Consider the following 26,550-nt stretch of genomic DNA (forward strand, 5'->3'; position numbering starts at 1 on the left):
TTTTCACTAACAGATTCTTGTGTTTCTGTTCTAATATATGTGTGTTCCTTTAAAACCTAATGTTTGGCAAAATTATGCACTAAAAATGGTAGGGCTTATGGGGGAAAAGTAGAGTTTGGGCAGATCATTCAGGCCTATACAACCTAAAAATTTTTTTAATGTGTTTTTTGAAAATATTTACAATCTTACAGAAAAATTAGAAGTATAATTTAAGAACATTTGAGAATAATTTGCTGGTTTTTGTAGTCCCATTACCACCAAATACTTTCCCTACAAACAGGAATATTTGTCTATATAAGCAAAATTCAGCCATCTATACCAGGAAGTTAATGTCAATTCATTACTGCCATCTATTTAGCAGACCCTATTCAGTGTTTTCAGTAATCTTCTTCACAGCAAAAAGATACAGTTCAAAATCAAATATGGTCAGCCCTCCATATCCATAGGTTCTGTGTCTATGGATTGAACCAACTGTGGATCAAAAATGTTTGGGGGAGAAAACATTGTTCAGAGTTCCAAAAAGCAAAACTTGAGTTTGCCACATGCTGAGTACTGTGTTGAATCCACATGAATGAAGCTATGTGTAGGCATTGTATTAGGTGTTACAAGTACAGTGAGGCGCTGGATAATGATGTGACAGACCACATATACAGTGTTGGTTCCATAAAATAATACCATATTTTTATTGTACCTTTTCTATGTTTAAATACACAAATACTTACCATTGTGTTATAATTGTCTGTAGTATTCAGTACAGTAACATACTTGTATGGGTTTGTAGCCTAGGAGTAATAGGCTATACCATATATAACCTAGATGTATTGTAGGCTGTATCATCTAGATTTGTTGTAAACACACACTGATGTTCACACAATGATGAAATTTCTTAATGATGCATTTCTCAGAACATACACAACACATGAATGTAATCTGGAGATGATTTAAAGTACACAGGAAGGAGTGCATAGGTCATATTCAGATTCCACATATTTTTATATAAGGTACTTGAGCATCCCTGGATTTTGGTATTGGGAGGGTGGATCCTGGAATCATCCCCCACCCCCCATGGATACTGGGGAATAAGTATATTGCATTCAGTTAATGTATCTCTTTAGTTTCCTTCTGAAACAGTTCATCATACTGTCTTTGACCTTCATGACCTTGATCTTAAAGATTGCAGACGTGTTAGTTACAGAATATCCTTCAGTCTAGATTTGTCTGTTTTATCATGATGAGATTCAGGTTATGCATCTGTGGCAGAAATACCATAGAAGCAATGTTCTATTCTTCTCAATACATCTGATCAGATAGTACGTAATTTCAGTTTTTCCCATTACTGGTGATGATTACTGTGATCACTTGAGTTTTTTCCTTGCTTCTCCACTGTAAAATTACCCTTCCCTTGGAAAGGATTTTGGGCCAGGCGTAGTGGCTCATGCCTATAATCCCATCACTTAGCGAGGCTGAGGTGGGCGAATCACCTGAGGCCAGGAGTTCTAGACCAGCCTGGCCAACATGGCAAAACCCCATCTCTACTAAAAAAGACAAAAATTAGCTGGGTATTGTAGCATGCACCTGTAATCCCAGCTACTCAGGAGGCTGAGGCTGGAGAATCACTTGAACCTGGGAGGCAGAGGTTGCAGTGAGCCAAGATCATGTCAGTGCACTCCAGCCTGAGCAGCAGCGAGATTCCATCTCAAAAATAAAGTATTTTGTGCAGAGGTACTTTGAAACTGTTTATACTGTTTCTCATTAGGCTTTTCATTTTTCATTCATTCATTTATATCTGTATGAAATTTTGGTCAAGGGATTATAATCTGTTGCTATCATTTATCTGATGCTAAAATGATCTCTAATTTGGCCAGTGGGAGTCCTTTCAGGCTGTTCTGTGTTACTTTCATATGTTTCCATTATTCTTTCAGCACATGTATCCTTTTTGACTTAAGATGCTGCAGGATAGGCCAGGTACAGTGGCTCACACCTATAATCCTAACATTTTGGGAGGATGAGGCAGGAGGGTCCCTGGAGCTCAGGAATTTGTGACCCGCCTGGGCAGCATAGTCAGACCTCATCTCTATTAAAAATTTTAAAAATTAGCCAGGTGTGGTGATGCACACCTTTAGTTCCCAGCTACTTGGGAGGCTGAGTTAGGAGGATCACTTAAGCGTGGGAGATGGAGACTGCATTGAGCTATATGATAATGCCACTGCACTGCAGCCTGGACAACAGAACAAGACCTTGTCTCAAAAAAAAAAAAAAAAAAAAAAAAGTTCCAGATTAACATCTTAAACTGTCTCTGCCAGAGTCCTGGAATTGGCTGTTTCTCCAAGGAGCCCTGGTTGATTTTCCTGGAGAATGGTATTTAGAAACCAAGATCTGAACACTTATTGCACTCATTGCTATTGATGTGTTGTTTCTCCCCAGCTCTCTTAGCAGTTAGAACTAAGGAACGTATGTATGTGTATCCACATTTAAGTCTATATTACTATATATACACACACACAAATATATGTGTGTATGTATGTTTTTACAAAACCATGGGGTCACACAACTTCCTCTCCTTCCAGCCTATTACAGTTTCATTCTAGTTTTCTCCCTCTCCATATTTGTAACTCTCTTTTGTTTTTGTTTTTTGAGATGGAGTCTCGCTCTGTCATCCAGACTGGAGTGCAGTGGCACAGTCTTGTCTCTTTGCAGCCTCTGCCTCCCGGGTTCAAGGAATTCTCCTGCCTCAGCCTCCCAGTAGCTGGGATTACAGGCATGAGCCACTGTAATAACTCTCAGACTCTTTTTTTCTGACAGCGAAAAACCTGGCTTCCATTATCCTTTCACTTATTTTCCTGTTTAATCAGTTATGTCCAGCATGCATGCAGGTACACACACGCCTTTCTTTGAATGCAGAAGGACTTTGTCTCTGAATGTTGGGTTTCCACTCCAGGGGCACACTTGTCACTCTGCTTTGAGTTGAATCTTTGTGCTGAGCTCTACCCGCTTATTGGGTTCCCTTCTCCTCCTTCATGGTCTCTAATTCCCAACATAGGACTACCTTTAAAACTTGCTCATAGTTTAATTAGAGCACTAATGAGATGATAATTAGTATCCTCGGAGATAACTTGGACAGCCCAGGCAAGTACTTCAGTGTGGCTGAAGATTTCCTCAGAGATAGTAAAAAGACACAAACCAATACAGAGGAAATGCTGACTTGACATTGCCAAGATATAATGCAGAAGAGTGGAGCTCTGAGATAGATGGGCTACCGTTAAGATAGGCACGGGGGAAGTAAAACCTGCCAAGGTCCATGAAAGTCTAGTTTAAGTGTGTACCTCCCAGGATGAGCCCTTGGTGCAAGTATTCACTTTAAATTTTCCTTTAAAAAGAAGCAGGCTTCTACCTGCACAGCTGTCAAGCTGAGGGGGCTTTTTGCTTTGCTCATTTTTATTTTTTGTTGAGTATTAACAGTTGTGCTGTTCTGGCTACTGTTGCCTCGGAGAAAGCACATATGGCTTCCCCATTTTACTGACATCATTATATTTGCCAATCGAATGTGAGCTAATTGGAGTTATAGAAACATGTGCTATAGCATAGCAGACTGTAATTATTTCTCTCTAGGCTATTACTGATGAATATTATGTTTTCTTCTTTTTCCAGCATCTTCTTTTACTGACCCTGGAGTTTTCTTTTCTTTTCTTTTCTTTTCTTTTCTTTTCTTTTCTTTTCTTTTCTTTTCTTTTCTCTCTTTCTTTCTTTCTCTTTCTTTCTTTTCTTTTCTTTCTTAACAAAACTAGGTTTTTATATTAAAATAATTTCAAACTATTTACAGAGAATACAAAGAGCTCCCAAATTCAGTAATTAACAGTTCGCTGTAGTTATGGCATTATATGTGGTTTTTTTTTTTTTTTTTTTTTTAAAAAAAAAAAAAACTTTGGAGAACAAGTTGTAGACGGTCATCTTTTTGTCTTCTGAAAACAAGGACATTCTCACTTAAATTAATATAGTATTTATTCAAAATAAAAAAAATTAGCAGATACAATAATACTGCCTAATCTACAGACCATTTTCACATTTTGACAGTTTCCCCAGTAATGGACTTTATAACAATGTTTTCTGGTTGAGGCTCTAATCTAGGTTCATACATTGCATAATTATTTGGTATCTTTTTTAGTTGACTTTAATCTGGAATCGTTCCTCAGTCTTCATCTTTTGTGACTTTGTTTTTTAATAGCACAGGTCAGTTGTGCTAAACATCTCTCATTGGATTTTATCTGTTATGATTATATGGAGGTTGTACATTTGACAGAATACTACTTGTATGTTGATGTGTCTAAGCATCACATTGAGAGACACGTGTCACTGTGTCTTTAGTTAGTGACATTAACCCAGATCAGTCTATATTACTATATATAGTTGATAACTGCCAGGTTTCTCCTCTGAAGTTTTTTTTCTTGTGTAGGGAGATGCTTTGAGACTTTGTAACTATCTTTTCCTCATCAAACATTTGTTTTATCATCTATTGTGATTATTGCCTAAATGTTTTTACTATGATGGTTGCAAAATGATAATTTTGTTTTAACTTTGTCATCCTTTCTACATTTATTAGTTGACATTCTACTATACGGTAGTGCTTTGTTTTTTCCCCTTTATGTTTGTTATATATTATTACTCTTAGAGATTTATTTTTATTCATTGGGTTATAACTGTTACAATTGTTATTTCTTTTGATGCTCAGTTGTCCTAGATATGGTCAGTGGAAGCTCCTATAGGTTAGACCCAGTGTCTTTTTTATATAACCTCAATTTTTTAAGAGACTTTATTACTTTCTGGTATGAAAAGATGTTTAAAGCTCATCTATAGTATTTCCTTTGCCCCAGCTCTGGAATCTGCCATTTTTCCTCTTAGTGAGAGAAAAGGTATTTAGAAATCAAAATTTGAGGGCTAAGGGGATAAGTCTTTTTTTTTTTTTTGGAGACAGAGTTTTTGCTCTGTTGCCCATGCTGGAGTGCAATGGTGCGATCTTGGCTCACTGCAACCTCTGCCTCCTGGGTTCAAGTGATTCTCCTGCCTCAGCCTGCCAAGTAGCTGTGATTACAGGCACCCACCACCTTGCCCGACTAATTTTTATATTTTTAGCAGAGATGAGGTTTCACCATGTTGGCCAGATTGGTCTTAAACTTTTGACCTCAGACGATCCACCCACCTCGGCCTCCCAAAGTGCTAGGATTACAGGTGTGAGCCACTGCGCCTAGCCAAGTCATCCTTATTTCGTTTTAATCGTAAGGTGATATCTCATTGTGGTTTGGATTTGCATGTCCTTAATGATTAGTTATGTTGAATGTGTTTTCGTGTACATGTTAGCCATTTGGATGTCTTTTTGAGATGGAGTCTCACTCTGTCACCAGGCTGGAGTGCAGTGGCGCAATCTCAGCTCACTGCAACCTCTGCCTCCCAGGTTCAAGTGATTCTCCTGCCTCAGCCTCCTGAGCAGCTGGGACTACATGCGTGCACCACCACACCCAGCTAAATTTTTTGTGTTTTAGTAGAGACAGGATTTCACCATGTTGGCCAGGATGGTCTCGATCTTCTGACCTCTTGATCCGCCCCCCTTGGCGTCCAAAAATGCTGGGATTACAGGCATGAGCCACCGCGCATGGACTGGATGTCTTTTGTGAAAATATCTATTCGAGCCTTTTGCCCATTTTAAAAATTGGATTTTTTTGCTTTTTTGCTGTTGAGTTTCTTATATATTGTGGATATTAACCCCTTGTCAGATGCATAGTTTGCAAATATTTTCTCCCATTCTATAGATTTGTCTTTTTGTGGTCTTATTTCCTTAGTTGGGTAGCTTTTTAGTTTAACATAATTTCATTTGTCTATTTTTGTGTTTGTTTCCTGTGCTTTTGGGGTCTTATCCAAAAAATCCTTGTCCATACTAATGGCATGAAACATTTCCCTGTGTTTTGCTTCTACTAGTTTTATAGTTTCAGGTCTTACATTTAAGTTTTTAACCCATCTTGAGTTGATTTTTACATATGATGAATAGTAGGGGTCTAGTTTCATTTTTCTGCATATGGGTATTCAGTTTTTGCAACACCATTTTTATTCAAGAGATTGCCTCTTCTCCCCCAACGTGTGTTCTTGGCACCTTTGTTCAAATCAGTTGGTTCTGATTATGTGGATTTATTTCTGGGTTCTCTAGTCTGTTCAATTGATCTGTGTCTATTTTTGTGTCAATACCATGCTGTTTTGGTTACTATTGCTTTGTAGTAAATTTTGAAGTCAAGTAGTATAATGCCCTCATCTGTGTTCTTTTTGCTCAAGATTGCTTTGGCTATTTGGAGTCTTTAGTAGTTTTATATGAATTTTAGGAATGTTTTATATTTCTGTTTTTTTGTTGTTTTACCTTGCAGATTCAGCTCAAATGACATTTTTTTCTATTTCTGTGAAGAATATAATTGGTATTTTAATAGCGATTGGATTCAATCTTTAGATTGCATTAGGTAATATGGGCATGTTAACAATATTCGTGACACCTCCCTCAGGTCTAGGAAGTTGGGGAAACAGACAGTCTTGCATGAAATGGTGTTGCAAAAACTGAATATCCATATGCAGAGAAATGAAACTAGACCTTTATTATTCATCGTATGTAAAAATCAACTCAAGATGGGTTTTTCCCTTCCAACCCATGAACATGGAATATTTTTCCATTTATTCGTGTCCTGTTTTTCTTTGTTTCATCAGCTTTTTTGTAGTGATCTTTTGCTTCCTTGCTTAAATTTATTTCTAGGTATCTTACATTTTTGTAGCTATTGTAAGTAAGATTGTTTTCTTGATTTCCGTTTTAGATAGTTTGCTATGGGCATATAAAAACACTACTGAGTTTTGTATATTGAATTTTGTATCCTGCAGTTAACTAACACAGGTTCATGCTTGTACCATTTCAACTTCCTAGTTGTCCCCATTCCATATTTGTATTTCTACAGCAATGAGAAATCTGCTTCCCCAACTTCCTAAATCTGACGGAGTTGGAAATGCTTCTTAGTCTTCAGCCTCTCTGTCTTTATAGGGCTTTGAATCATCTGTGCCTTCTCAAGTGTTTGTTGTTTTCATACCATTACCTTTTTTCAGATTTAGTGGGGCACTAATTTATAGGCACCCTCTTCTCCTTGCCTTCACAAGCACTTCTTGGTTCAGCTAAACCAACTATCTCCATCTTCACTGTGCCTTCAGTAATTTGTTGACAGCAGTTTAATGTGTTGCTTCCTCTTCTGTTTGTTCTTTTGAGTTTCTGCATTTTTATATTCATTAATTCTCATTTTAGTGGGGTTTGGGGGTAAAGTACTGATAAATATAGTTAAGTATACCATATTTAGTTGACACATAATTTTTAAAAACTGTCTTCTGCTTTTATTACCTCCATTTTGTAAATTAAACATCTCGTTGGGACTTGCTTTGCAATTATTATGGGACAGAAGCAGTTCACATTAGATTTTTAGCTAAGGCTTCCCTCAAAGATTTTTTATTTCATTCTTGTCTGTTACAGTGTTTAGAATTTACATTGTTTTATTTGCTAGTATTTCAGTAATAGCCCTTGAATTGCTTTACTGCACATTCAACCTTCACGACATATTGTAAAAATGGAAACCTACCACCGAATCCTTGATCTTGTGATTGGCAATTAATGCCACCAGATGGCAAGCATGAGCTTGTGTCAGACCCGTTAGGAAGCTTGAAGCAGGTGCTTTTTTCATATTTTATATACTATAATACCTAAATTTGAAACAGCCAGCTTTTGAAAAAGCTAGTAATGGTTGTATTACAGCAGAAAAGTCATAGGCTTTGGACTCAAATGGACTTGTGTATAAATCCTGCTTCTAATTGCTACTCTATGGCCTTAAACATAAGTTTCATAGTTTATTAGATCTTCCTTATCCTTAGAACTGGGATAATAACGTTTTTGTATAATTGCAGGGATTAAATGAGACAATGTATGGAACACCCCTAGCCTAGTGACTGGCACTTAGTATTCAATAAACATTAACCCACTCTCTGTCACCATGTTTTAGACACATAAACTCTTGAATAAGAAAGGAAATGGGAGCTCTAAGAATAAGAAGTAGTTAGAAATTCTATTTCTGGCTATAGTAACTAGCTGTGTAACATTTGGGCGATCATTTAGTATCTGTGCACTTTTGGATGTATTTTAAATGGAAGGGAAAGGTAGAATCAGGTGCTTTTTCCCCAGTCATTAACTACACTTCTGTTCATTCTGATCTTTGCTGGAAGCCAAGTGCCCTTGTTGTGATGTGCTGTTAAACTTAAAACTTGTGCAGTCCTCTCTGTATCTAATACAGTTTTTTGTAAAAGTCTGTTGTAAGTTCTTAGCACTGATAAACCGCACACCATCCCTATAAGGAAATTATTAATTTTATCTGTATTTTAAAGATGGAGAAACTGAGGCACAGATAGATTGTTAATTCACCTGGGACACGTAGCTTAAATGCCATTTCTTCTTCCTTTCTTTCTCTCTAGCTTTTCTCTTTCCTTTCCCTTTCCCCTTCTTCCTTTTTCCCTTTTCCCTTCCCCTTCCTCCTTTTCTATTCCTCACTCTGTCGCCCAGGTTGGAGTGCAGTGGAGTGATCTTGGCTCACTGCAACCTCCACCTCCCAGGTTAAAGCGATTATTCTGCCGCAGCCTCTCAAGTAGCTGGGACTAACAGGTGCATGCCACCACACCCAGCTAAATTTTGTTTTTTTAGTAGAGATGGGGTTTCACCATATTGGTCAGGCTGTTCTCGAACTCCTGACCTTGTGATCCGCCTGCCTCGGCCTCCCAAAGTGCTGGGAATACAGGCATGAGCCACTGTGCCTGGCACATTCCTTTCTTATCTTTTTTTAAAGAGAGAGGGCCTTACTCTGTGGCCCAGGATAGAGTGCAGTGGCATGATCCTAGCTTACTGTAGCCTCAAACTTCTAGCCTCAAGTGAGGCTCCTGCCTAGGAGTAGCGGGACTACAGGTGCACAGCACCACACCTGGCTTGCTCCTTTTTTTTTTTTTTTTTTTTTTTTTTTTTGGTTAATGCATGGAGAAAGGGTCTCCCTCCATCGCCCAGGCTGCAGTGCAGTGGTGCAGTCTTGGTTCACTGCAGCCTTTGCCTCCTGGGTTCAGGTGATTATTTTGCCTCAGCCTCCCGAGTAGCTGGGACTACAGACAGACGCCACTACGCCGGCTAATTTTTGTATTTTTAGTTGAGATGGAGTTTCACATGTTGGTCAGGCTGGTCTTGAACTCCTGACCTCAAGTGATCCTCCCACCTTGGCCTCCCAAAGTGCTGGGATTATAGGCATGAGCCACTGCGCCTGGCCCACACCTGGCTTATTTTGAAAATTTTTTTGTAGTGATGGGGGTCTTGCTGTGTTATGCAGGCTGGTCTTGACATCCTGGGCTCCAGCAATCCTCCCACCTTGACCTCCCAAAGCTTAGGTATCTTTTCAAAAGACTAGAAAGAAATAAACTAAAGTCGTAATGAACTCTGGATTACAGATTATGTCTGGCTTAAATTTTTCTGTCTTCCATTTTTTATAAAATGAACATGTATATAATGAGGGAACTAAAATAATGTAGGTTGACAAATGTGAGAGCTGGAACGGCCACTGAGTTACTTTGATTCAGATCTCTCAAATGAATAAACTATAATTCAGCACCATTAAGTTATTTGCTTAGAGTTCACCACTTCTGGCTGGTAATCGCAACACTTTGGGAAGCCAAGGTAGGAGGATCACTTGAGCCCCTGAAGTTTGAGATAAGCCTGGGCAACATGGCATAACCCTGTCTCTACCAAAAAAAAAAAAAAAAAAATGCAAAGGGACGTTGAGGTTGTGGTCCACTGTGATCATGCCACTGCACTTGATTCTGCGTGACAGAGTGAGACCCTATCTCAAAAAAAAAAAAAAAAAACTTCCTTTTCTTGAACTCTTTTTTTTTTTTTTTTCTCCTCTCCTACTCCCTTTTGCCTCCATCCTTCACTCAGAATATTTTTAAGCCAAGCAAGATACTCTCAGATACAGTGATTAAACGTGAATTGGTTTGCTTTTAGGAGTAATTGGGCATTATATGTCAAGTCTTGAGCATTATATTCAAGTTCTTCATGCCATTTGCAGGGTTTTGCATGGGGAAAATTATAAAAATTCAGTTGCTAGGTTCTTTGTTGTTTAAAAAGGTCGGGGGAGGCAAAAACCTGAATGCCCAATAATAGGTATTAAACTGGTAAAATAACATTGTCATTTTAGTAATCAGATAAAATGATAAAGATGAATAGTCAATGATATGAGAAGATATTCATAAATATTTTAAAACCTTAATATTTTAATTGGTTATATATGTTGCTATCCCTTCAGAATAGAGAGAAGTGATAATTTCAACACAAATTGAAAACTTTGTAAGATACTGGCTGCTCTTTCTAGGCCTGTAAAAATTCATTTACCCAAAGAAAAACATAGTAATTTTTCATCATTTTTCTTTTCTTTAAAAGAAGCTTTTACTTTAAAATTTTTCTTTTTTTTTTCTTTTAGATTCTCCTTTTGCTAGGAACTCATACTTTAAAATTTTTTTTTTAAATTATTTATCAAGTGGTTTTTTTTATTCATAGGGCAGTTACCTTAGAAATAACCTGATCATCAAAATACTTTCCAGGGTTGATTGACTATTAATAAAGTTGGAGTATTTGGTAGCTAATGCTTAATTGTATTTTGGGATTATCTTATGCGCGCCGCCCCTCCCCCCAGCCGACTGTGCCTTTTCACTGTAATTTTTTTTTTTTAATTATACTTTAAGTTCTGGGGTACATGTGCAGATCCTGCAAGATTGTTACATAGGTATACACATGCCATGGTGTTTGCTGCATTCATCCCCCTGTCATCTACATTAGGTATTTCTCCTAATGTTATCCCTCCCCAATTCCTCTACCTCCTGCTGTCCCTCCCCTAGTCCCCCCCACCCCCCATTAGGCCCCGGTGTGTGATGTTTCCCTCCCTATGTCCCTGTGTTTTCATTGTTCAACACCCACTTATGAGTGAGAACATGGCAGTCTTCACCATAATTTAAAAGAAATTTATGTTTTAATATTATGACAAAAGGACAAAAACTCTGATTGCTTTGAGGTGAATGAACATAGGCACTTATCCTTTTTTGATGTTTGCTTTTTAGGGTTTATTTTCTTGTTTCTTTCAGTGAAGCAAGCCAATTAATATGTAGTGTCGGGGCAAACAGTAAAGAAGTTGGAGGGAAGAGCTTATAATTTTTTTCTTATTATTTTCAGTCAGAACTAATTCCTTTTGAAATGTATTTTTTTTCTGTCTCCACTGGCTGAGGGTAGGGTATGTTGATTTGAGGTCCCTGAATAGCAGATGCTTTGTGTTTAGAGTAACTGATTAAAAAGCCCTGGTTCCCCCCACTTTTTTTTTTTTTCCTTAAATCAATCCAGGTTTGAGCCTATATAGCCTGACTTGAGTGGATTGTTAATCCATATTAATATGGTCTTCAAGATATCAAAAGTTAAATACGCATGAACACATGAATTATGTTTTGTTTCACACTGTCTCTTTTTTTCCCCCAGATAGCACAACGATAGAAAAATTAAGAGCTATTTGTTTAGACCATGCCAAACTTGGAGAAAGCAGCCTTAGTCCATCTCTTGACTCACTTTTCTTTGGTCCTTCAGCCTCACAAGTGCTATATCTAACAGAGGTTCGTTTTTATTCCCTTTTAAATGCTGTGTTTTTTAATTTGACCTTTCATATGGTAATGTGAATAATTTGGGTAAGATTGTAATGAAATATTTTTTAAATGAAATATTAATTTGAAATAATAGTGAAATGGTCAAGAATTTCTTGGCAGTGACAATAGTATAAATAGAAGTAAGTTTTTAAAAAATCTTTTAATACAACCCTCTCCCCCTCTTCTCTATTTTTACAGGTAGTCTATGCCTTGTTAATGCCTGCTGGTGCACCTCTGACTGATGATTCCTCTGATTTTCAGTTTCACTTCTTGAAAAGTGGTGGCCTACCCCTTGTACTGAGTATGCTAACCAGAAATAACTTCCTACCAAATGCAGATATGGAAACTCGAAGGGGTGCCTACCTCAATGCTCTTAAAATAGCCAAGCTTTTGCTAACTGCCATTGGCTATGGTCACGTTCGAGCTGTGGCAGAAGCTTGTCAACCAGGTGTAGAAGGTGTGAATCCCATGACACCGGTAATACAGACTTTTTAAAAATCTTTTTATAATAGTAGATAGAAATTTTTTAAGTAAAACTAATTAGCATTTTAAGTGTAGAGTTCAAGTTTGACTCAATGTTCAAAGTACCTTTCAGAGGTTTTCTTTATGATGTTTGTATTAAAAGTATAAATACTTTTCACTGACTGCTAATAATTTGAGAGGGTAGTTTCTCCCTGCCCACTTAAATCTTGCTTGACTTTCAACTATTTTAAACCTAACAAAAATTCCATATGAATCTCATTAACTTGTGCCTGGCAGATATATAAAAACACAGATGGTAATAAGAGATGCAATTGGTTTATCTTGTTGCTAGTTTCCCTTCCCACCTTGGGCTTAAAACCCAAGTTCTGAGCTCATTTTGACTCTGTTTCTGCCTTGGTGGCATTCTTGATCATGTCACTAAAAATTCCCAAGACATGCCAGAATTTGATACTTATTTTTGAGAGATCAAACTATGCATTTAATTCTAACTAAAATTTTATGAACATCATAAACAATGGTTTTACTAAGTTACTGATAGAAAGTAAAAGCTCTAGGAATAAAGATTTTCTTCTTTAGAAATGGCTTAGGTTTCAGTTGGGGAGATCAGAATGTTGATAATTATGGTAATATCATATATAGTTGCCTTAGCTGTGATAATATTGTGGTCATGTTTAAAAGGAAGAGACCCCCCCCACCCCCAAATTTTTGAAGTGATTGCTGAGATACTTCCAGGTTAGATTATATGGTAACCAGGATTTGCTTAAAAACAATCCTGGGGTGGAGAGATGATGAAAAGCAAGGGAGGATAGTTAGATTAAACAGTTTGGTCCACTGGCGATAATTTCTGAAGCTAAATAATATGTACATGGGAGTTAATTCTACTTTCAACACTTGGGTGTGTGTTAGGAATTTTTTGTAAAAAATGGCTTAAATTTTATATATTGTTTTGTATCACAGGTCCCGTTTTTGTTAGGATTTTCTTTTTTAAGTAGTTTAAGTTAAAAGACAGCTTGTTGTTAGGATAAAAATGGATTTTTGTCATGATCCCTGACACACATGCTTAATGAAGTACACAGAAAACAGTTACATGCTTCCACTTTCACCTTTCTTCAGTATTCAGAGAAGGTTTCACTGTGGTACAGAGGTACATAATAACCTCTACTCTTCAGTGAGCTCACAGTAGGGAGCCCAATGCAAAATTAGTAATACAGAAATATCTTAATATTGTAGAAATATTTGTAGTATATTGGAGGGGAATCACAACTTGAAGGCAGCCGGAATTGCCTTGCTAACAACTACTTAATGAAATTAACCTGTTTCACTGATTTAACAACTTGATTATACTATTAAGTAAAAACTAGGGTACCTTTCATCCTCTTACTGCTTTTTCAGTATTCCTTAATTTTTCCCCTCCCTCCCTCCCTCTTTCCTTCCCTCCCTCCTTCCCTCTCCAACTTCTCTGGAAGAATTTTTCTTTTTTTTTTTTTTTTTTTTTTTCCCAAAGCAAAATGTGATAACAATGGGGAATACAAACAGGGTCTGCCCAAGGCATGTACATAGAAGAGGTACAATAATTCACTGAGTCTCTAGAAGAGATTGGAATCAGTCTATTGTGTATCATTATCCCCTGCAAGTTAAGCTGAGTGCAGATGTAGAGACACGAGTTGGATTGCTCTAGAATGGAGATTTCCACAGACACGTGGCACTACAGTGCACAAGAAAGAGAGTAAGCCCACCTTGTTGGTAGTGCTTTTTGTGTAAGTTGCCACAGGTTCTATAATGTGTATATGCAAGGAAGTCGTTCTGAGGGAATGGGTGATGAATGAAGAGCAAATGGTTAGGTCTGGTTATGTACAAATTATTTACCCCAAATATAATGGTTAACTTTTTTCAGGTCAACCAGGTTACCCATGATCAAGCAGTGGTGCTACAAAGTGCCCTTCAGAGCATTCCTAATCCATCATCCGAGTGCATGCTTAGAAATGTGTCAGTTCGTCTTGCTCAGCAGATATCAGATGAGGTTAGTTTTATCAAGACTTCCGTCACAATTTTAATTTTCCTAGGCCCACTTATTTTAATCACTGTCTCATTCTATAGATAATGTCCTCTTAATATCGGTTTTGTCTACTATTAGTACTTTCTGTTTTTTATCAACTTTATGTATAATAAACAGCATCCTTTTAAAGTATACAGATTCAGTGGGTTTTTTTTGTTTTGTTTTGTTTGTTTGTTTTTTGAGACAGAGTCTCACTCTGTCATCCAGGCTGGAGTGCAGTGGCACCATCTCGGCTCACTGCAACCTCTGCCTCCCAGGTTCGAGTGATTCTCCTTCCTCAGCCTCCCAAGTACAGCCCCCCTCCCCCGATACCCAGCCGACTTTTGTATTTTTAGTAGAGATGGGGTTTCATGATGACCGGGCTGGTCTCGAACTCCTGACTTCCGGTGATCACCTACCTCAACTTGCCAAAGTGCTGAGACTATGGGCATGAACCACCATGCCTGGGCCAGATTCGCTGAATTTTGACATATGTGTGTGAAACCACTGCTGCAGTCAAAACCAAATATTTTCATCACTCTTTCTTTATGCCGCTTTGCAGTTATTCTTTCCCCAGGTAATCACTGCTCTTTTTGTCCCTAGAGAGTATTTTTTGTCTTCTAGAATTTTATACACATTGGATTATAGTGTGTGTTCATGTCTGCCTTCTTTCACTAATGACTTTGAGAATTATCTATGTTGTGTGGATCAGTAGTTCATTCCTTTTTATTGGTAACTAGTACGCTGTTATGAATATTCCACATTTTGTTTATATATGTGATGATGGACAGTTGGATCGTTCTCCCTGTTTGACTGTGAATAAAGCTGATGTGAACATTGTGTACAAGTGTTTGTGTAGACATAAGTTTTCATTTTTCTTGGATAAGAAACTATGAGTGGAAGGGTTGTCATCTTTGTAGTCTTAAAGTATACTAGTAAAGGGCCAGATAACTTGGGTAGCATACTTTGCTGTTTAAAGTCGGGAGATGGGGAATAAGCCAGGTGCAGTGGCAGATGCCTGGAGTTCCATCTACTTGGGAGCCTGAAGTTGGAGAATCTCTTGAGGCCAGGAGTTCAAAGCTGTAGTGAGCTATGATCATACGACTGTACTCTAGCCTGGGTGACAGAGCCAGAGGCCCCCCACCCCCCCCTTTTTCTTTGAAAGACAAAGGCAACTTGGGAATTTAAAGACAATGGTACTACATAGTAATTCCTATTTCCTTTACAAGGTGAAGCATTTTTGTTTTTCTAATCATAATTTTACTCTCATTCTATCAACAGTTCTATTTACTCATTATCTTTCAGGCTTCAAGATATATGCCTGATATTTGTGTAATTAGAGCTATACAAAAAATTATCTGGGCATCAGGATGTGGATCATTACAGCTAGTATTTAGCCCAAATGAAGAAATCACTAAAATTTATGAGAAGGTAAGAATTACTACAGAACTATATTCCTTGCAAACAAATGTTTCTTAATTGTGCATATGGTTTGATTTTTATTAGGTTTGCTACTTTAAAAAATCCAATCACTTGCATGTTAATGGTTGAAAAATAACCGATAGTTATATTGGGAATATAGTAAAATTTTATTTTGAAAATTAAGTACTTAATCCTGCCATGGGGCTGCTTTGTAAATGAAATTGCCTTTTTCAGCTTCTTGTGGGGATCAGATAGAATTGTCTCATACTGAATTTGCTTAATCCCATTCTTTTTTTTCTTTTATTACCTTTCTGTCCTGCGTAAATTTTGGTTTGTCAGTTATGGTTTCAAGGCATTTAAGTGTTTTTATTTGATTCTCAAAGCAGTCAAAAATAAGAGTGTTAGCCAATTAGATATCATTCCTGACCTTCTACTAGATTAAGCAAATTATCTACAGAAGAGAAGCTGTGGTTGGCTTTTTGATTTATCGTGTGTGCCTGCCCCTGATGCTACATATTTAGGAGGAGAAATTGAGTTACAGGAACTTCCCTAGCTTGGTAGAGCTTCCTTTATATGTCCAACATAACCCTGATTTGCCCAGGATATATGTTCATGTTCTATAGTATCTGTCTGGCATAGCCCTGGGTATTCATTCAGCATGTAACTGAATGCCTATTCTGTTTTCGGCATGTACTATAGTTAATACTTTTTGATAAATAAAGTCAAGTTAGACTTTATTAATACCTCCCCAAGCATATTTTAGGCTGTAAGTCTTTGAAACCCTTCCTGAGTAGTTGTCAAAGACAATTGGATTTTAATAAAATGGCACAATAGGCAAGCTACACAATGGAACTAGTCTAAAGTACCTAAGTGGCATGCCACAGTGGTTCTCGAGAAAGGATTGGTTGTTGGTTCAGAAGTAAACAACTCAAAGTCTCAAAGAAAAAGGCAGTGTGGTCAGTGTGCTCCTTCAGCCCTCCTTGGGACACAGGAAAATAATGGAATTAGACTTTATTTTCTGTTAAAGTCATTTCCACACTATTCCAAGAGGACCTCAGGAGGTGTATGCAGCTTCAGAGAGGCTGAGGCCAGGTGGTTTACGTGAGTAGGTGAGTTTTAAGGACTAACTAGAAGTCGTATGAGATTTTTCTTAAATGGTTCTTTGGGTAATTTGTTCTTGATTATAATTTTACAGACCAATGCAGGCAATGAGCCAGACTTGGAAGACGAACAGGTTTGCTGTGAAGCATTGGAAGTGATGACCTTATGTTTTGCCTTGATTCCAACAGCCTTAGATGCTCTTAGTAAAGAAAAGGCTTGGCAGACATTCATCATTGACCTACTATTGCACTGTCACAGCAAGTAAGTATCTTTTTTAACTGTAAGAAACTTACTTTTTTATAAGTGGCGTGAATTAATTTTTGCTGGCAAAATGTATCCCAAAAGTCAAATATTGTCTCTATAGCACATTGGTATTGAGGAAAATTTTATTACTTAACAGTGTTTTGCTTAACCTAAATTTATTTGGTTTTAGTCTCTGCAAATGCCAATATTAATTGTCAAAGCATGATGTTTTCTAATTTTAGAATTTAGCTTTACCTAGGAGGTATATAGATTAGCTTGTTTCTAAAAATCTAGTTTGCAAGATTTAAATGATACAGGACATTGCCAGATTTTTTTGTAAGCCAAAATGAATTTGATGTAAAACTTCCAAGACCGGGTCATTGTAAGAACTTTTGCAGTTTACACTGAGAATAAAGATCAGTATAAAGCTCTTGTTTTCATTTCAAGAGTATTTAATCAGTGACAGTAATTTTGTTTTGGGCTTCTTTTTGTGCACATCAGTCAGATTTATAGAAAATGTTGGTTTCCATCCCCTTATATCAATCTAATCCTGACCTTCATATACAGTAACTTTGTAAACGAGCTTTATTAGTGTCACCATTATATGTAATTAATCTGTCTTATCTATATTTTGTGAAAAGACACAGAAAATGTTTACTTTATCATTTCTGTCACATGCCATTCAATAATGACAAAATTCATTGATGAAAGGTTAATGTAAAGTCAAAATAAGCCATTTGTTGAAATGAAGTGTAGTGATAAGTAAAGTTTTAAAAATGTACATGCTGTCACGGGTAGGTTCAACTTGCCCACTACAGAGGATGTGGAGTCTGGAGTGGGGATGTCACTTTAGAGTCTAAAGTGATTTAGTGGTTCTAAAGTGGGAATGTCACCTATTTTAAGAAGTTCCTTCGGTAAGTTCTTTGAGGACATCCAGTCCAGCCTATTCAGAAACTCCTTTAATAGGATCCCCACAAATCAGGTTGGGCATGCCACCTTCTAGAGAAGACAGTTCTGCACATTAGAAAAGATAAATAGGTTCAGTAAGTCTAGTTCCATTTAATGATGCATACATGTGGGAGTAGTGAGGATAGAAAAGATGATTAGCCAACAGTTTTAAATAAGTCAAACCTGGAGGGTAGCAAGTTTCTTATTATTCTATATTGGTTTTTTAAAAATCTTCAAATTAGGAGCTTGTTTCACCTCTTAGTCTAATAAGTATTAAGGAACTTGATTTAACAGATTTTTTTGCCCTCTACCCTTTATGAAAATTCCCTTTATATCAAAGTCAGAACCATTTTTCCCCTCTCTTCCCTGATAATTGCAAGTAGTGCGGTAAAGTACTGTAGGAAACATGATATCTCATTATGTCACTGTTACATTGTCTGCAGTAATAAGGAGGGTGTTGTAAGTTAGGATCTTTTTGAGTTTTAGGTACCTGATTTTTATAAATATCTGAATGCCCATGTGGGTTCAAAATCCATTATTTCCCATTGGTAAGAATTTTCAGAAAATCTAACTTGGACGTTAATTATTGGCATTAATATTGTAAAACCTGAATCCCCAGACTGTGTTAGGTGGCTCACGCTTGTAATCCCAGTACTTTGGGAGGCTGAGGTGGGTGGATCACCTGAGGTCAGGAGTTCGAGACCACCCTGGCCAACATGGTAAAACCCCGTCTCTACTAAAAATATAAAAAATTAGCTGGGCATTGTGTTGGGTGCCTGTAATCCCAGCTATTCGGGAGCCTGAGGTGAGAATCACTTGAACCCGGGAGGCAGAGGTTGCAGTGAGCCAAGATGGTGCCATTGCACTTCAGCCTGGACAATAAGAGTGAAACTCCATCTCAAAAAGGGAAAAAAAAAAAAAAAAAAAAAAAAAAAAAACAGAATCCTTAAATACATACTGGCCCCAGGGGTTTCAGAAAAGGGACTGCGAGCTGTGTACAAGTCTGCCCCTCAGATGGAGTTTATAATCCTATAGTCATGGTTAAATATAGTTACTTACAAGATACTTCTCACTTAGTCCCTATAGCAACTCAGAAGTAGACTTTGTTGATGGAGAGGCACAAGGACTATAGAAATTAAATGTCTGACAAGGTCATATCACTAAATGCTAAAGCTAAGACTGAAGGTTTACTGCCTCTTGAGTTCTGACATTTCTGCCACAAAAATTTGGCTCTGGGTATAATTATAATCCACCAGCAAATATGTGAGTTCCTACCTATGTGCTTGGCAGTTAAAACCAAAGTCAAGGCAGTTCTTGCACTCAAGGAACTTTGAGACAGAAATTGATGTCATAAAAGGTAAAATACTTTGAGAATTGGGAGGGGAATAGCTTACTTTCTACCTGGAAAGAACAAAAGTGAAGGTTTTGTGCAGAATGTAGCATGTGAGCTCATGTTTGGGATAGAATTTATATGTGCATCAAAGTAGAAGATGGGCATTGCCAGTTTGCTCTCTCTCCCTCTCCCTTTCTCACTCCCAGTTATGTGGCTTTTATTTCATGTGTCTTTGGACTCCATATGCTTTCCTCCTCATGGTCTACCCTGACCTAAGCAATCTGGACACATTACCTGGACAGTCGTAGTACCCTTATCTTTCCACCTGTAGTGTTCTACTCTTCTAATCTGTTGACTACATGGCAAGCAGAGTGAGTTCTAGAAGATAGGATCTTGTTGCTTTCCTGCTTAAAATTTTCTTCCCATGTCTTCCCATTATCTTTTAATTAAGTCCCAACATTTAAATTTGGCTTATAAGCAGTGCATAATTTGGTCCCTGCTTCTACTCAGAAGTTTCAACTTAAGTGCCACATATTCTGATAACTTTTCCTTATCCATAAACTAGGAAAGGTTTCCTTGACCTCTGTGTTCCTGCTAGATGGTCTGCTTCCTCATGATGACACTGACCTTATTTTATTGTAATTAGTTGCAGTGGATTTAAATTCTTTTAGATATTATGTTGTTTTTTGCTGTTTCCACAGCCTGTTGCTTTATTCCCTGCCTAGTTAACTCATTTATGTTACTTCTTTGACCCATGAAAGCATTTGATTTTGCCATTCCTGGGATAGTGCTTTCAGAGCAGAGCCGAGTATTTGGTTTAATGTGTAGAAAAGGAGTCAAGGATATTACTGTTTAGGAGGTTAGTGGGAGTCAGTTTGACAGAAGGCCTATGATACTAAGGTCTAAGCAGTGTTTGATTTTAATGTGGTATAGGCAGTCTCGTGTATATGTTGGTAAATATTGATCAAATATCTATTGTGTACAAGACACTACCCACTAGGGATATGGCAAAACGGGACACAATCTTACCCTTCTAGGAGCTTATGTGCCAAAAGGGTTAGGGGAAGAGAAGACATAAGAGAAGCCTATCAGATAAGAATAAGTGCTATGGGAATGAAGTAAAGCAGGAAAAGGGGCTGTATAGTGTGGAGGGCATAAGGAGAGCATGAGTGGAGTTAAGTTTTTATATAGGGTGGTTGAAGACTTCACAAAGGTGATAGCTTTGTTTAGGGGTCGCCTTTTATCATTACCTTTCAGAGCAAAGTAATAATCCATGTGGCTAATGGGGGTAGTGTATTTTAAGCAGAAAAAAAAACAACAGATGTATATGCCCAGGCATGTCAGAAACGTGCCTGACACGTGAAAGAACAGCAAGGAAATGAGTGGATGGAGCAGAGGAGGCTGGGGAGGGGGGACAGTTGTTGGGAGTAAAGTCAGAGAGGATAACAAACACTCTGTGAGGGTTTTTATAGTTCATTGTGAACACTGTCTCTGACCCTAAATGAGATGGGAATCCTTCAGAGGGTTTTAAGCACAGAAATAATGTGCTCCACCTTAACACTGTAAGTTTATTCTGGTTAAGAATAGTGCACAGGACAGCAGGAAAAGCAAGCTATTTTATGAATTCAAATGAAAGATGACAGTAGGCTGCATGCAGTGGCTTGTGGTCGTAATCCCAGCACTTTGGGAGGCCAAGACCAGAGGATCACTTAAGGCCAGGATTTCGAGACCGCTTTGGGCAACATAGTGGGACCTTATCTCTAAAAAAAAATAGAATAAGCAGGACATGGTGCACATGCCTGTAATCTCAACTACTCAGGAGGCTAAGGTGGGTGGATCACCTGAGCCTGGGGAGTTTGAAGCTACTGTGAGCCATGATCGTGCCACTGCACTCCAGCCTGGGCAACAGAGCAAGACCCAGTCTCAAGAAAAAGAAAAAAATGTGTATATATATATATATATATATATATGTGTGTGTGTGTGTGTGTGTGTGTGTGTGTGTGTGTGTGTGTGTGTATATATATATATATATATATATATTTTAGCTGGATGTGGTAGCATGCACGTGTAGTCCTAACTACACAGGAGGCTGAGGTGGAAAGAATTCTTGAACCCAAGAGTTTCAGGTTACAGTGAGCTAGGTTGTGCCAGTACACTCCAGCCTGGGTGACAGATGGAAACCCTGTCTAAAAAGGGACTGACTGTTGTGAAGGTAGAGGCAACAGGATTTGCTGACAGAAATGTGTTTCTTTTGAAGCACTATAGAAGCCTGCATTTTCTCAGGGAAGTTTTATCAGGAATTGACAAGCATCAACTTTGTATTGCCTACCGCATCCCCACATTTGGGCTGTATACCTAACTTGTTGAAAAATGAGTAAACCAAAGCAGTGGGAGTAACATATACCTTTGAAAATCTGACAAAAGTTTTGGGCTTGCTTCCCAGAAAAGTAATTACGCCTGACTTTGGTTTACTTGGATTTTCCCCAAATTCTACCTCCAAAAATGTTAGGGGCTCCGGAATCCCTCTGATTTATAGGCCTATGGACTGTTCTTACAAACCTAAGATACCCTCTAGGGAGGGAGTTAGTACACAGAATATATGCGGTCAGGTCCTTTACACTTGTACTTTAAATTAGGTTCTGAGTTCTCTAGTAACTAGCACAAAGACAGAAATGTAGTTATCCATGAAATACAGTTTGTGATGTCTTTAAGATATACACAAATGCTTAGCAGATGCATGCTTGTTGAGCATCTTCCATATGTCAGACATTGTTCTAGGTTCTAGGACCTCTGGCATCAAGAAGAGTCCTACCCTGAAAGAGTTTACTTTGTAATGGAGATAGACTACACATTTGATAACTGGTTCTTGAACTCCTCCTATATGCCAGATAGTATTCTAGGTTCCAGAGGCGCAATGTTAACTAAATAGATGATGTCTCTGTCCTCTTGAAGCATTTTTTCTAGTGAGGCCTATATAATACATAACACACTTTTTAAAAAAGATAGATCCATGATTCCCAGTACTGGAACCACAGCAAGTTTTTCCCATGGCACATCAGAGAGAAAATATGGTATTGTAATTCTCAGTCTTTTTTTTGAGATGGAGTCTTGCTCTGTTGCCGGCCTGGAGTGCAGTGGCACGATTTTGGCTCGCTGCAACCTCCACCTCCTGGGTTCAAGTGATTCTCCTGCCTCAGCCTCCCGAGTAGCTGGGACTACAGGCACGCGTGTCACCACCCCCCCACCCCCCAGCTAATTTTTGTATTTTTAGTAGAGACAGATTTCACCATGTTGGTCAGGATGATCTCAATCTCTTGACCTCGTGATCCACCTGCCTTGGCCTGTAATCCCAAAGTGTTGGGATTACAGGCATGAGCCACCTTGCCAGGGCTGTGGTTCTCAATCTTCAGTGCACATCAGATTCACCTGAAGAGTTTATTTACACATTGCTAGGTCCCACCTTTAGTATTTCTGATCCAGGAGGTCTGCGTTGGAGCCTGAGAATTGGCATTTCTAATAAGTTCCCAGATAATGCCGATGTTGCTGCTCTGGGGACTGTGCTTTTAGAACTGCTAGAGTATGGTATAAGGCAGCAGTCCCCAACCCTTTTGCTACCAGGGGCCAGTTTCATGGAAGACAGTTTTTCTGTGGATTGAGGAGGTAGTGGGGGGTGGTTTTGGGATGAAAGGATTCCACCTCAAATCATGAGTATTAGTTAGATTCTCATAAGGAGGACACAAGCTAGAACCCTTGCATGGTTCAGTAGGATTTGTGCTCCTGTAGAATCTAATGCCACTGCTGATCTGACAGGAAGTGGAGCTTAGGCCATAATGCTCACTCGGCCCTCTGAACTGAGGGTTGGGGACCCCTGGTATAATAGACACCTGCCATAATAACCTTACTGTGATTACTATAGAATTTCCACAGAGCTGTTGTGCAAAACCACAGTTTAATGAAATTCTGTGGAAGGCCAAAAAGATGCATAAGGCTTACTGTAGAGCATTTTGTATATAGAGTAACATTTCTAGCCTCTTCGAAGAAAGAGGTGTTGGAAGGTGGTATCCTTCAAACGCTTAGTGTCAATTTGAGGTTGTAGTCCTGGACATACAGCTTAAGCTCATCTGTTATGTGGTGTTGGCTTGAGTGCTTGGTGTGTGTAGGTGGGATAATCCTGTATCCTTACTATTAATTTGTCTCCCTCTTATACTCCCCCCACCTGCCCTCCCCAAGAGGGAACAATGTTACAGTTATTTTTTTAATGAAAATAATGTATTAAATGTGAAACATTTTTATTTCAGAACTGTTCGTCAGGTGGCACAGGAGCAGTTCTTTTTAATGTGCACCAGATGTTGCATGGGACACCGGCCTCTACTTTTCTTCATTACTCTACTCTTTACTGTTTTGGGGGTGAGACTTTTTAAAATATGCTTATCAATGTGATTCATTCTTTAAGCAAGAAACATTCAGAAATTTGTGGTTTTAGCCTGCATTAAAGTCAGGACAGTCTATATTTAATAAATGAAATATTACTTAATTTCCCATACTGTTATAGTCATCTTCTCTAGTTAACTCTGGCTTTAAGAAAGGGGATTCTGAGCATAGACATGTAAATTGATACTATTCTACTTCATTTCCAGAGCACAGCAAGAGAGAGAGCTAAACATTCAGGCGACTACTTTACTCTTTTAAGACACCTTCTTAATTATGCTTACAATAGTAATATTAATGTACCCAATGCTGAAGTTCTTCTCAATAACGAAATTGATTGGCTAAAAAGAATTAGGGTAAGTTGAAGTTAATACTACATTTATATGTCAGTATTAGTAAATAGATTGTTTTATTAATGATTTATATTTTTTGAGCATTTTGGTTAAGTGGAAAATTCCAAAGATTGATAAAAGGGACCAAAGAAATGTACTCCGCATTGGTGGATGTTAGTAACCTGTGATTCACAAAATGAATGCATATCTTGTTTTGTAAAATGGATTGCTTACTTGAGACTTGAAATTGGTGTCCAGCTTCTTTTACTTTAGCATTTTGGGCCTTTTTGCAAATTCCCATTTTTTAAGAAAAGTATTCTTGACTTGTTTATGTCAAAAATGAGTCTGATAGAGCAGAACTTTTGATTATAACATCTGATACTTTTGATTTGGGCAAAATGATACAAGAATGTATTTCTGAAGAGATTGGTAGTTTCTAGCCTTTAAATTAGCATTTATTCTAGTGGTTCATAAAGCCGATTTCTAGAAAGTTCTGAAGAAAACAAACTTGCTTGAATGGAAAGACTTAAGGAAATTATATCATGTCCCTCCGTCTCTGTCTTGTTCTGGCTCCTCTCCCCCACTTTACCTCCCTTTCATAAGCTAGACATTTGATCTTTTTTTCCCCCCTTTGGCAGGATGATGTTAAAAGAACAGGAGAGACGGGTATTGAAGAAACGATCTTAGAGGGCCACCTTGGAGTAACAAAGGAGTTACTGGCCTTTCAAACTTCTGAGAAAAAATTTCATATTGGTTGTGAAAAGGGAGGTGCTAATCTCATTAAAGTAAGTTCTGTGTTCTTGGCTGTTAGCGAGATATAACCTTCTAAATATTGATGATCAAATCTAAATAATTTATAGTAGTATCAGATAGTCTTTGTATTTTCTTGATCTTTTTTTAAAAAATCTTCATCAAATTTACAGTAATTTAAGAAATACAGTTGTGCCTTATTCAAGAGACATTTCTAAATTTGTATTTAAATAAGATTTTGTGACTGGACATGCTGGCTCACACCTATAATCCCAGTACTTTGGGAGGCTGAGTCTGGTAGATGGCTTGAGCCCAGGACTTGAAGACCAGCCTGGGCAACATGGTGAAACCCCTTCTCTACAAAAAAAAAAAAAAAAAAAAAAAAAAAACCAGGTGTGGTGGCACACACCCGTGATCCCAGCTACTTGAGAGGCTGAGATGGAAGGATCACTTGAGCCCAGGAGGTGGAGGTTGCAATGAGTCGAGATTGCACCACTGCACTCCAACTTGAGCAACAGAGCAAGGCACTGTCTCAAAATAAATAGATAAATAAGATACTTTATAAAGTAATTGTTTAATTTTTCTCTTTGGAAAATCTGAATTCATTTTATTTAATGAGGCAAACCTGTTTTGTAAGAATGCATCTTGTATATCTTTAGTGAGTTTCTTCATGTAATAACTGAAGGAAACAGTTTTATTTTTGTACATTTTGTTTCTATTAAAAATAGGTTTAATTTGCTATACATTTGGTTAAAGGAGCAAACTTATTTAAAATATAAATTTTGATAAGTACTAAATTCAGTTCTTTCTTAATATTTACAAATTAATCTGGGAAATTAGGTATGTTTATTAATGATGGTAAATAGTGTTTTGAAGGAAGATCTTTTTTATTAGAAAATCTAAGTGAGCTTTCTGAGATGTAATGAGATCTTAAATTCTAATGAGTAATTTTAAAGTTATTTACTTACAAGAGACTTTTTTTTTTTTTTCTAAAAATGTATAGCATTGCTAATATGTACTCTCCTTTTCAACTTTTTAGGAATTAATTGATGATTTCATATTTCCTGCATCCAATGTTTACCTACAGTATATGAGAAATGGAGAGCTTCCAGCCGAACAGGCTATTCCAGTCTGTGGTTCACCACCTACAATTAATGCTGGTTTTGAATTACTTGTAGCATTAGCTGTTGGCTGTGTGAGGAATCTCAAACAAATAGTAGATTCTTTGACTGAAATGTATTACATTGGCACAGCAATAACTAGTAAGTGTTTTAAAATATAATGTGATAATTGATCATTCCAGTGTTTCACATTTCTGTTTATCTGTTTTTCTTCTAGTTCCAACTTACATATTTCTTTCAGTAACTAGTTTAACATTTTTAGTGAATGAATGTATAATTAATAACATAGGCCAGGTGCAGTGGCTCAGGCCTGTAATCCCAGCACTTTGGGAGGCAGGCCAGGAGTTCAAGGCCAGCCTGGCCGACATGGAGAAACCCCATCTCTACTGAAAATAAAAAAATTAGCCAGGTGTAATGGCACACACCTGTAATCCTAGCTACTTAGGAGGCTGAGACAGGAGAATCGCTTGAACCCAGGAGATGGAGGTTGCAGTGAGCTTAGGTGGCGTCACTGCACTCCAGCCTGGACGACAGAGCAAGACTCCATCTCAAAAGAAAAAAGAAAAATAAATGAATAGTTAAGAC

At 37.8% G+C, this 26,550-nt stretch overlaps 1 protein-coding gene across 6 annotated transcripts in view; it reads left to right on the forward strand.

Moving 5' to 3' along the window:
* USP9X (ubiquitin specific peptidase 9 X-linked) overlaps nt 1-26,550 on the forward strand; it is a 144,614-nt gene that overhangs the window by 84,819 nt on the left and 33,245 nt on the right. For all 6 annotated transcript variants that reach the window (XM_032261673.1, XM_032261672.1, XM_032261675.1 and 3 more), the window contains exons 22-30: nt 11,609-11,739; nt 11,968-12,246; nt 14,147-14,272; nt 15,593-15,718; nt 16,905-17,071; nt 23,633-23,741; nt 23,972-24,118; nt 24,733-24,879; nt 25,884-26,106. In XM_032261673.1, coding sequence (XP_032117564.1) covers nt 11,609-11,739; nt 11,968-12,246; nt 14,147-14,272; nt 15,593-15,718; nt 16,905-17,071; nt 23,633-23,741; nt 23,972-24,118; nt 24,733-24,879; nt 25,884-26,106 — 1,455 coding nt within the window. The remainder of the gene's footprint in view (nt 1-11,608; nt 11,740-11,967; nt 12,247-14,146; nt 14,273-15,592; nt 15,719-16,904; nt 17,072-23,632; nt 23,742-23,971; nt 24,119-24,732; nt 24,880-25,883; nt 26,107-26,550) is intronic.

The sequence above is a fragment of the Sapajus apella genome, unplaced genomic scaffold (genome assembly GCF_009761245.1).
Source record: "Sapajus apella isolate SASKATOON/1434 unplaced genomic scaffold, GSC_monkey_1.0 scaffold125, whole genome shotgun sequence".
Lineage (NCBI taxonomy): Eukaryota > Metazoa > Chordata > Mammalia > Primates > Cebidae > Sapajus > Sapajus apella.